The sequence below is a fragment of the Eurosta solidaginis genome, chromosome 4, assembly GCF_040869045.1.
Source record: "Eurosta solidaginis isolate ZX-2024a chromosome 4, ASM4086904v1, whole genome shotgun sequence".
In the NCBI taxonomy this organism is placed as follows: domain Eukaryota; kingdom Metazoa; phylum Arthropoda; class Insecta; order Diptera; family Tephritidae; genus Eurosta; species Eurosta solidaginis.
This window is the reverse complement of record NC_090322.1, coordinates 79,587,387-79,599,753: the sequence shown is the minus strand read 5'-3', so window position 1 is coordinate 79,599,753 and position 12,367 is coordinate 79,587,387. Positions and strand designations below refer to the sequence as shown.

General features: G+C 40.4%; 1 protein-coding gene and 1 long non-coding RNA gene across 2 annotated transcripts in view; one reads left to right on the top strand and one right to left on the bottom strand.

The window, feature by feature from the left end:
* LOC137250005 (uncharacterized) overlaps positions 1–12,367 on the bottom strand; it is a 259,672-nt gene that overhangs the window by 53,750 nt on the left and 193,555 nt on the right. The window lies entirely within an intron of this gene.
* LOC137248028 (uncharacterized) lies at positions 1,676–4,910 on the top strand. Its single transcript, XM_067778918.1, has 2 exons — positions 1,676–1,705; positions 1,770–4,910. Exon 2 carries the CDS (start codon positions 1,991–1,993, stop codon positions 4,154–4,156), a length of 2,166 nt encoding a protein of 721 aa, XP_067635019.1. The 5' UTR covers positions 1,676–1,705; positions 1,770–1,990; the 3' UTR covers positions 4,157–4,910.

Below are 12,367 nucleotides of genomic sequence, written 5' to 3'. Positions count from 1 at the left end.
ATGACCTCGACGAATTATTTCGTTGACTTCTTCAGATCTCAAAAACTCATTATTCACGGTACCGATATCGAAGTCGTTTAAATAATCTGGATTTTGATACAGAGGTGGTGGTATTGTTGGAAGAATTTTTATACTCAGTTGAGCAGAGCTCACAGAGTATATTAAGTTTGATTGGATAACGGTTGGTTGTACATATATAAAGGAATCGAGATAGATATAGACTTCCGTATATCAAAATAATCAGGATCGAAAAAAAATTTGATTGAGCCATGTCCGTCCGTCCGTCCGTCCGTCCGTCCGTCCGTCCGTTAACACGATAACTTGAGTAAATTTTGAGGTATCTTGATGAAATTTGGTATGTAGGTTCCTGAGCACTCATCTCAGATCGCTATTTAAAATGAACGATATCGGACTATAACCACGCCCACTTTTTCGATATCGAAAATTTCGAAAAACCGAAAAAGTGCGATAATTCATTACAAAAGACCGATGAAGCGACGAAACTTGGTAGATGAGTTGAACTTATGACGCAAAATAGAAAATTAGTAAAATTTTGGACAATGGGCGTGGCACCGCCCACTTTTAAAAGAAGGTAATTTAAAACTTTTGCAAGCTGTAATTTGGCAGTCGTTGAAGATATCATGATGAAATTTGGCAGGAACGTTACTCTTATTACTATATGTACGCTTAATAAAAATTAGCAAAATCGGAGAAGGACCACGCCCACTTTTAAAAAAAAAATTTTTTTAAAGTAAAATTTTAACAAAAAATTTAATATCTTTACAGTATATAAGTAAATTATGTTAAGATTCAACCCCAGTAATGATATGGTGCAACAAAATACAAAAATAAAAGAAAATTTAAAAATGGGCGTGGCTCCGCCCTTTTTCATTTAATTTGTCTAGGATACTTTTAACGCCATAAGTCGAACAAAAATTAACCAATCCTTTTGAAATTTGGTAGGGGCATAGATTTTATGGAGATAACTGTTTTCTGTGAAAATGGGCGAAATCGGTTGATGTCACGCCCAGTTTTTATACACAGTCGTCCGTCTGTCCTTCCGCTCGGCCGATAACACGATAACTTGAGCAAAAATCGATATATCTTTACTAAACTCAGTTCACGTACTTATCTGAACTCACTTTATCTTGGTATGAAAAATGAACGAAATCCGACTATGACCACGCCCACTTTTTCGATATCGAAAATTACGAAAAATGAAAAAAATGCCATAATTCTATACCAAATACGAAAAAAGGGATGAAATATGTTAAGGTAATTGGATTGTTTTATTGACGCGAAATATAACTTTAGAAAAAACTTTATAAAATGGTTGTGACACCTACCATATTAAGTAGAAGAAAATGAAAAAGTTCTGCAGGGCGAAATAAAAAACCCTTAAAATCTTGGCAGGTATTACATATGTTGCGGCGTCCGTAAAACAATACGCCGGCGCTAGTGTCATCGCAAACCGGCTGTGCCTTTCGCTTACTTCTATTCCCATTCATTCGTTGTCAAGTTACTGCGCTCTCACATTTACGTTCAATAGCGGCAAAACAGCGAGTTCCGCTAATTTCTATATATTTTGTTATATTAAATTCATTTTAAAGGAATAGTTCCGCTAGTTGCCTTTTTTCGATATATAAGTCAAGTAAACTTAAAACTGTACTCTTTAAAGCGTTCGGGTGTTAAGCTAAACACAAGTGTAAGTTTATTCATTAAATTAAACGTAAGCCTTGTATGTAAATAATCGCTGAATAAATTTGCAGATTTTAGTGCATTTGTATCATCACTGAAAATACGTTTATTTATTTCACACCTGGCGCTACAAAACTAAAATACTTTGGTTTAGGCAATATATTGAGCAATTTCGGCGAAGTTTTGTTTAAAAGCCTACAAAAGTTTGCAATTGGCACGGTTCAGCCACAATACAATTTGTATAAGCGGAGCTCCTGCGGTACCATAACCTCAACTTTAACTTGGGCTGAAAATGTCGGACGAAGAACAATTGGCGGCTGCTAAAGCAACAGAACTACCTAGCGCAACCTTGCAAAATCGCAATACTGCTGCTTCTACCACATTGGCTGCGTCAACAGGTATAAACGCCTCGACCGGCGCCCCAGCATCAGCAACTGGCAGCGCGCCCCCAGAGGCACACATATCAACAGAGGCACATGTTTCAACGGTAGATAACTTACAGCCAGGTTCTTCCCAGCAGGTCACCGCCTCAACGCCGCGAGTTTCTACAGGTAACACTATTCCAAGTTTTATGCCAAATCAGAATTTAAACAACCCTGATATGTCACCACTTCGCACACGCTCTGGTATCTTACGTCTGGCGCCACCCCAAAAACGACCGAGAATTCCTCGTGCCGTAAGTAATAATGCTAATAAGGAAAGAGGTCCGCAAGTGACTTGGGCACCCCCGGCACCCACCACGGACAATAGGGCGCAAAATCTTAGTGCGCAGTTTTCTACTCTTGACATAGAGAACAATATTTTTAGTAGTGCCTCACGCGGCACGCAAGGTGCGCCTCGAAACTTTAGCGCACCCTGCTCATCCACCTCGTTTAGATTCGGAGCCAACTTCCAACCAGCTACGCAAAATTACTCTGTAGCTCATTCTCAGGTTAGTGACTGTCGTGATACGGCGCAACACGCCAACTTATTTGCGACAATGGGTACGCAAATAAATCCTACAACTTTCGGCAATCACATACTGCAAAATAATGTCGCCTCTTCGAATACTACGTTTTCCAATGTATCTGTTCCACATCTAATGCCGTCTGCCGCAATAACTCAGGGTCATCTTTCGCACCATTTCACTCCTACGCGCGTACCAAACGCATTACCCAATAATAATTTTGGCAGTTATACAGCGCCCACAACTTCATTTAATGTGGCAAATACAACCTTTCCCTTTTCACGAAACTCATTAGAAGATATAAATTTATCTACATCGCACGTAGCTGCACGTCAGGTAATGTCCAAGGACCTGCCAACCTTTTCTGGCAACCCCGAAGAGTGGCCGCTCTTCATAACTAATTTTGAACAGTCGACGATAAGGTGTGGCTTCACAGACCAAGAAAATTTAATTCGGTTGCAAAAATGTTTAAAGGGTTCAGCTTTGGACGCCGTAAGGGGAAAGTTAATGATGCCTAGTACTATATCCTACGCCATAGAAACACTACGCATGTTGTATGGGCGTCCGGACGTTATCCACCAGACTCTTCAAAAGAAATTAAGACAGCAACCCGTTGTCAAAACTGAAAATCTGAATACCTTAGTTAACTTTGCCCTGGCCGTGCAAAATTATCGAGCTACAATGCAAGCCATTGGTCTAGAGGATTACCTGAACGATCCTATGCTCCTGAATGATTTGATAAGCAGACTTCCATGCGACCTTAGGTTGGATTGGGGTAAACACCGTATGTTTCACGCGCGAGTTGATATAGCACTATTTGACGAATGGCTGTTCAATCTTGCCACCTGCGCTAGCCAAGTTACACCTATCGAGCATAGTAATGCGTCACTTTATGCTAGTGAGGAAAGAAAAGGACGTCGTAAAACATCTAGAGAGAGGGTTATGCTTCATGACTTCAGACGCTCCGAAGTAGAAAACTGTCCTAGGTGTTCAAAGACACATACCCTGTCGGATTGCGGGGAATTTAAAGCGATGAGTATAGATATGAGGTGGAAATTTATTAGGGAAAACAAACTATGTATAAGATGTTTCAAACGGCATTTCGTACGGCGCTGTAATTCTAAAAGGAAGTGTACTGTTGATGGCTGCAAAATGCCGCATAACATACTCCTTCACTCACCTCATGGCAACATTAGCTCACTACAAGTTTCTGAGCCCAAGGATAACCTTTCTCGTAATCAAACAGTCTTGTTTCATGCCAAGGAGAAAAAATGCGCCATATTCCGCTATATAGCAGTTACACTTCAAGGTAAACTAGGTTCAATAGATACGTATGCCTTTATTGACGAAGGGTCAGCATGTACTCTCATCGAAGACGAGTTGGCATCACAACTCGGCCTTGACGGACCTAAGGAAGAACTCTGCCTTCAATGGACCGGCGAGGTTACTCAAAACGAAGCTAACTCAAAGTCCGTTGCGCTGCATATTTCTGCTCGAAGTCCAACCTCATGAAAGTTCCTTATAAAGGGGGTCCGAACAGTAACTAGTCTTAATCTACCTATTCAAACACTCGAGGGCAGCGCTATAACGCATAGAAATCATTTGAAGGATTTGCCAATGGAGCCATATATTGGAGCGCAAGCTCGCATTCTTATCGGTCTCGATAACATTAAGCTTGGTGTACCAATACAAATTCGCGAGCAGGATGGAGACGACTTAATAGCAGCGGAGTGTAAGCTAGGGTGGTCCGTTTATGGGCGTAACTATGTAGGCGGAACCTTTCACCAACGCGTAATGCATGTTTGTACATGCAGTTCTGATAGCAGTATTGAGGAGCTAGTTAAGTCACACTATGCCGTCGAATCAATTGGTATAAAAGAAGTACCCACTTTACTTTCTAAGGAAGACGAACGTTCGCAGCGTATAATGGATTTAACCACGAAATATTTACCGAGTGATAAACGATGGGAAACTGGTCTCCTTTGGAAGCATGACTATATTCATTTGCCTGAGTCCCAACCCATGGCTATGCGGCGGCTACTGTGTCTCGAGAAGAGGATGGCAAAGAATCCAAACTTGAAGTCATTTCTAGTAGATACCATTAAACAATATGAGGAGAAAGGCTATGTCCGAAAACTGCGCGATGGGGAAGTTCTGGCCGGTCCAAAATCTTGGTATATACCAATATTTACTGTCACCAACCCTCACAAAAATAAAACCAGGTTAGTTTGGGATGCAGCAGCTGCTGTAGGAAAGACTTCCTTAAACTCTGTCCTTTTAAAAGGCCCAGACCTAATGAAGTCGCTGTTGGGTATTCTCATCAGGTTTCGCGAAAAGCCTATAGCATTGTGCGGTGACATCCGTGAGATGTTTCACCAGATACGCATTAGACAGGAGGATCAGACTGCTCAGAAGTTTTTGTGGCGTGAAGGTGACACATCCAAGCAACCAAACGAATACGTCATGCAAGTAATGACATTTGGGGCAACTTGTTCTCCATCGCTAGCTAACTACGTTAAGAATAAAAATGCTGCCCGCTTTGAAGCCGAGCTCCCATGCGCTGTTAAAGCGATCTTGGATAACACCTTCGTAGATGATTGGCTTCAGAGTGTGGAAACTGAAGACGAGATGATCGAATTGGCCAAGACAGTACGTGTTATTCACTCTGAGGGAGGGTTTGAAATGCGAAGCCGGAAATCTAACTCCAGGAAAGTTTTATTGGCTATAACAGGGCAGTCCACACAGAATGACAAGTATATTGAAGAACCACTCTCTCGGCATGAAAAGGTACTTGGTATGTGGTGGTCACCCGCAGAAGACGTTCTAACATTCTTCGAAAATTTTCCTGAACAAATTTATGATGAAAACCATATACCAACAAAGCGTCAAATGTTACGTATCATAATGACAGTATTCGACCCTTTAGGACTTTTAGGTTTCCACATCATCTCTGCAAAGATTTTGATGCAAGAAGTATGGCGATCAGGCGTTTCATGGGACGAGCCTGTACGTATAGAGCAACAAGATAAATGGTGGAAGTGGCTACGATGCATGCCGGCAATCGCAAAGATCCGGGTTCCTCGGTGCGATCCATTAGTAAGTGGTGGTGAACGAATCCAGCTACATACCTTTGTCGATGCCAGTGTAGACGCGTACGCGGCCGTAGTATACCTCCGAGCAGAGAAAGGGTCAATCGTCAGTTGCTGCTTGGTTGCGTCTAAGACCCGAGTGGCGCCGCTTAAGCCCTTATCTATTCCAAGACTGGAACTAATGGGCGCAATACTTGGTTTGCGACTTTCAAAATTTATTTCTGAAGAGCTGTCAATTTTCATCGAAAAACGAGTATTCTGGACGGATTCAAAAAATGTTTTGTGCTGGATTAAATCAGATGCGAGAAAGTTTCATCAGTTTGTGGCGGTGCGCGTTGGCGAGATATTGGAAAATTCCAGAGTAGACGAATGGAGATGGGTACCGTCGGGGGATAACGTTGCCGACGAAGGTACAAAATTTAAACATGACGTAGAATTCAATGGAGCTGCGCGTTGGTATATCGGACCGTCGTTTTTGTATCAAGCAGAAAAGAACTGGCCACCCACTGATGTTAACCATAATCATGATAACGATAAAGAACTGATCTGCCATGTAGGTTTAAAAACGGCCGTGAGATCATCATGGTCACTGATTAGTGTGGATCCGCAACGGTTTAGCAAATGGGAAAAAATGCGGAATGCACAAAGCTACGTGTTTATGTTTCTTCAGAAAGTCACAAAGCGAACAAATTTATCAAAACTCGCCACATTGCCCAAAATAAATGATATTGCCGGTGTTGAATGCTTCATAATTCGGTGCTGTCAAGAGGAAGTGTTCGCTGAGGAAATACACCTTCTCAGGAAAGGGAAAGCAGTTCTAAAAACTAGTTCGATTTTTAAAGACTCTCCGTATTTGGACGAATATGGTCTCCTAAGAGTAAAAGGAAGAATAGACGCCGTTCAATACGTACCTTGGGACGCTCGCAGACCTATCATACTGCCACGTCTCCACCGTGTTTCATATCTCATAACAGAATTTTACCACCGAAAGTTTCATCATCACCACAACGAAATTGTGGTTAATGAAATGAGACAGCGGTACTACGTGCAGGGCTTGAGAGCCTTGGTCAGAGAAACGGCAAAGAATTGTCAACTATGCCGAAACCGCAAAGCTCTACCAGCTTTCCCGGAAATGGGAAATATTCCACCAGAGAGATTTGCAGCGTACGAAAGGCCATTCACAAATACTGGTGTAGACTTTTTTGGGCCCATGGAAATAGTGATTGGCAGGCGACGAGAGAAACGCTGGGGGGTTGTGTTTACCTGTTTGACTATCAGAGCAGTGCATATTGAGGTTTGCAACTCGTTGTCCACAGATTCGTTCCTGCTCGTGTTGAAACAGTTTATGTCTCGCCGTGGTGTACCAAAGTGCATATGGTCGGACAATGGAACTAATTTTCGCGGGGCCAGCCGTATACTGCAAAACGAAATGGAACGCATGATATCCGGAGAGCTGGAGAGGCATCATCCTGAAATAAAATGGCACTTCATTCCGCCTATAACACCTCATATGGGCGGTGCCTGGGAGCGCGTGGTCCGATCAATCAAATCCATTTTGATGGACATTCTCCCAAAAATGGATATTCGAGAAGAGGTGCTCAGGGCAGCTTTGGCCGACGTCGAGTATACTTTGAATTCTCGTCCACTGACCTACATACCTTTGGATTACCCCGAAATGGAGGCACTAACTCCAAATCATTTTCTCTTGGGCAATTCTAGCGGCATACGAGAAAAGGACGAGCATAGCCCATGTGTAAAAGATTTGGGTAAACATTTTAGAATATCCAGTCAAATTTCAGATCAGTTTTGGAAGAGATGGATCCGTGAGTATCTACCCTGCTTAACCAGACGAACTAAGTGGTTCCAAAAGACACCACAACCTATTGCAGTGGGCGATGTGGTTATAATCGCAGATGACAACTTAAAGAGGAATACTTGGCCAAAAGGGGTGGTAATCGATGTTCACGCTTCCAAAAACGGGCAAGTACGAAGCGCTGTAGTGAAAACCGAGGCAGGGCTGCTCACTCGACCTGCTGTAAAACTCGCAAGACTGGACGTGAAGGGTAAACCTTGCACAGAGAACTGCTCAAAGTTTACGGAGGAGGGGATGTTGCGGCGTCCGTAAAACAATACGCCGGCGCTAGTGTCATCGCAAACCGGCTGTGCCTTTCGCTTACTTCTATTCCCATTCATTCGTTGTCAAGTTACTGCGCTCTCACACGATACTTATATTTACGTTCAATAGCGGCAAAACAGCGAGTTCCGCTAATTTCTGTATATTTTGTTATATTAAATTCATTTTAAAGGAATAGTTCCGCTAGTTGCCTTTTTTCGATATATAAGTCAAGTAAACTTAAAACTGTACTCTTTAAAGCGTTCGGGTGTTAAGCTAAACACAAGTGTAAGTTTATTCATTAAATTAAACGTAAGCCTTGTATGTAAATAATCGCTGAATAAATTTGCAGATTTTAGTGCATTTGTATCATCACTGAAAATACGTTTATTTATTTCACACCTGGCGCTACAACATATATAAATAAATTAGCGGTATCCAACAGATGATGTTCTGGGTCACCCTGGTCCACATTTTGGTCGATATCTGGAAAACGCCTTCACATATACAACTACCACCACTCCCTTTTAAAACTCTCAATAATACCTTTAATTTGATACCCATATCGTACAAACATATTCTAGAGTCACCCCTGGTCCACCTTTATAGCGATATTTCGAAACGGCGTCCACCTATAGAACTAAGGCCCACTCCCTTTTAAAATGCTCAGTAACACCTTTCGTTTGATACCCATATCGTACAAACTCATTCTAGAGTCACCCCTGGTCCACCTTTATGGCGATATTTCGAAAAGGCGAACACCTATAGAACGAATGCCCACTCCCTTTTAAAAATACTCATTAACACCTTTTATTTGATACCCATATCGTACAAACAAAGTCTAGAGTCACCCCTGGTCCAGAAAGGCCCACTCCCTCTTAAAATACTCATTAACTCCTTTCGTTTGATACCCATATCGTACAAACATATTCTAGAGTCACCCCTGGTCCACCTTTATGGCGATATTTCGAAACGGCGTCCACCTATAGAACTGAGGATTACTCCCTTTTAAAATACTCATTAACACCTTTCATTTGATACTCATATCGTACAAGCGCATTCTAGAGTCACACCTGGCCCATCTTTATGGCGATATCTCGAAAAGGCGTCCACCTATAGAACTAAGGCCCACTCCCTCTTAAAATACTCATTAACTCCTTTCGTTTGATACCCATATTGCACAAACGAATTCTAGAGTCTACCCTGGTCCACCTTTATGGCGATATCTCGAAAAGGGGTCCACCTATAGAACTAAGCCCCACGCCCTTTTAAAATAATCATTAACACCTTTCATTTGATACCCATATCATACAAACAAATTCTAAAGTCACCCCTGGTCCACCTTTATGGCGATATCTCGAAAAGGCGAACACCTATAAAAGGAAGGCCCACTCCCTTTTAAAAATACTCATTAACACCTTTCATTTGATACCCATATCGTACAAACAAAGTCTATAGTCACCCCTGGTCCACCTTTATTGCGATACCTCGAAAATGCGTCCCCCTATAGAACTAAGGCTCACTCCCTCTTAAAATACTCATTAACTCCTTTCGTTTGATACCCATATTGCACAAACGAATTCTAGAGTCACCCTTGGCCCACCTTTATGGCGATATCTCGAAACGGCGTCCACCTATAGTACTAAGGCTCACTCCCTTTTAAAATACTCATTAGCACCTTTCGTTTGATGCCCATATCGACAAACGTATTCTAGAGTCAACCCTGATCCACCTTTATGGCTATATCCTAAATGGCGTCCACCTATAGAACTATGGCCCACTCCCTCATAAAATACTCTTTAATGCCTTTCATTTGATACACATGTCATACAAACACATTCCAGGGTTTCCCTCGGTTCATTTTCCTACATGGTTATTTTCCCTTATGTTGTCACCATAGCTCTCAACTGAGTATGTAATATTCGGTTACACCCGAACTTAACCTTCCTTACTTGTTGAAGATGCACCTGTCACCACAAAAACTTTACGATTTCGGATTCATGTAAACATACATTTTTGTTTGATGTTTTTATTGTCTCCTCAGGTCTAGGCAAAAAATCATAATCAATATTCGTTGTTTTTGAAATTCGGCTTAAAATTTTCACATGGAACAACTAAAGACTCTCCTGAATTAAAAAAAAATTCTTAGTACCTCTAAATCACGGGCCCCCTGAGAAACACATTTTTGTTTTATGTTTTTATTGTCCCCTCAGGCGCAGGCAAAAAATCATTATGAATATTCGCTGCCTTTGAAATTCGGCTTAAAATTTGCACATGGAACAACTAAAGACTCTCTTGAATTAAAAAAAATTTTCTTAGTACCTCTAAATCGCGGGCCCCCTGAGAAACATATTTTTGTTTAATGTTTTTATTTTTTCCTCAGGCCCAGGCAAAAAATCATTATCAATATTCGTTGCTTTTGAAATTCGGCTTAAAATTTGCACATGGACTCCTGAATTAAAACAAAATTTCAATATTCGTTGCTTTTGAAATTCGGCTTAAAATTTTCACATGGAACAACTGAAGACTCTCCTGAATTAAAAAAAATTTCTTAGTACCTCTAAATCGCGGGCCCCCTGAGAAACATATTTTTGTTTGATGTTTTTATTGTCTCCTCAGGCACAGGCAAAAAATCATTATCAATATTCGTCGCTTTTGAAATTCGGCTTAAAATTTGCACATGGACTCCTGAATTTAAAAAAAATTTCTTAGTACCTCTAAATCGTGGGTCCTCTGAGAAACACATTTTTGTTTGATGTTTTTATTGTCTCCTCAGGCCCAGGCAAAAAATCATATTTAATATTCGTTGCTTTTGAAATTCGGCTTAAAATTTGCACATGGAACAACTAAAGACTCTCCTGAATTAAACAAAATTTCTTAGTACCTCTAAATCGCGGGCCCCCTGAGAAACCCATTTTTGTTTGATGTTTTTATTGTCTCCTCAGGCCCATGCAAAAATCATTATCAATATTCGTTGGTTTTGAAATTCGGCTTAAAATTTGCACATGGAACAACTAAATACTCTCCTGAATAAAAAAAAAATGTCTTAGTACCTCTAAATCTTGGGCCCTTGAGAAACCCCGGGTCCAGGGGAATCCCCCCCTCCCCTCCCCTCTCGTCGGGCCTGTGTTAAAGGTATTCAACTGAATCCTGGAAAAATTTTACTTTTCGTCAGAAATTTTCATGGTAGTGCGTTATTTATAATCCGGATGTGTTCCATATGTTCTTCTGGTGTAGATGAATAAATTAGCACGGTATCAATATAAACATACGCAACTTCTCGATATATTCTCTAAGAATGTCGTCAACGCATCGTTAAATATAGAGGGTGCATTCTTTAATCCGAGTGGCATTCTGATAAATTCATACTTTGTGCCGTTGACAGAGAATTATGTCTTTTCTCGATCAGATTCTTTAATTAACATCTGATGAAACCCTGATTCTAAATCTATTGTGGAAAAATCTTTGCTTTTCCGAGGTTTCGTATTGTTATATTAAAATTTGTAATTGGATATCTGTAATTGTATGAGAAGTTATCTTTTGGAAGTCACCAACCATTCTTCGTTTGGGCTTGCCTTGGTCATCGGTGTCCGTTTTTGGTACAGTCCGTATAAGAGAATTATATGGGCTTTTCTTGGCTGTATTATACCTTTATTTAAAAGCTTCTCAATTTCTTTCCTGACAAAGTCGTGATCAGACATGGGATATGGATATTGTTTTGTCCATATGGGGTCTTCAGATTCGGTTTTGATAACTGCTTGTATTGTGGTTCTAAAGGGCAGTGTTCCACTAGTATTATTACTTCTATTCATTAGTTCATAGACCTGATCTTTAAATTTTTTATTGTTAATCGTATAATTAATTTTTTGTTCTACTTTTAATGCCTTCTTTTTTTGATATTTTAGATTATAATCAAATAAACTAATTTCTGCATTTAATGTAATCCCTGTTCTCCGAGTATCATGTCAAAGTCGTTTAATTCTTTAATTTCAAAGAAAGTTAAATGATGCCCGTACATCGTTATTATTTTTTTAGAATTTATAATTGAGCAACCATGTAACGTTTTGGTTTTAATTAATTAATTTTACTATGTTATAATTTATATTTATGTAATTGTTAGTGGAACCAGTGTCGACTAATAAGGTAACGGGCGTGCCAGTTAGGCCGTATTTTGTTTGTAAGTAAGGCAGCCCGTTCACCCACCTAAAAAAGTACTCCTGTTTCATAATGTTCTTTATAATTTGGTAATTTTACTGATTCTAGATCCTCTTTGTTTTTACTGATTTATTCTTTGGAATTTCCTATCTTGCGGAGTATTCGCATTATTGTAGCTAGAAGCCCTATCTCTCTTATATATATTGTTTGGTGTATAATTATTTCGACTTGCGGCATTATGTCTTGTTGTTTGCATATATTGTCTCGAATTGTCCACGTCCATTGGGATAGGTGCGGGTTGTTGTTGCTGTTGTCGGTGTTGTTGTTGGTGGTGTTGATTAAAACTCCTTTCTTGGTAGTTGCAGC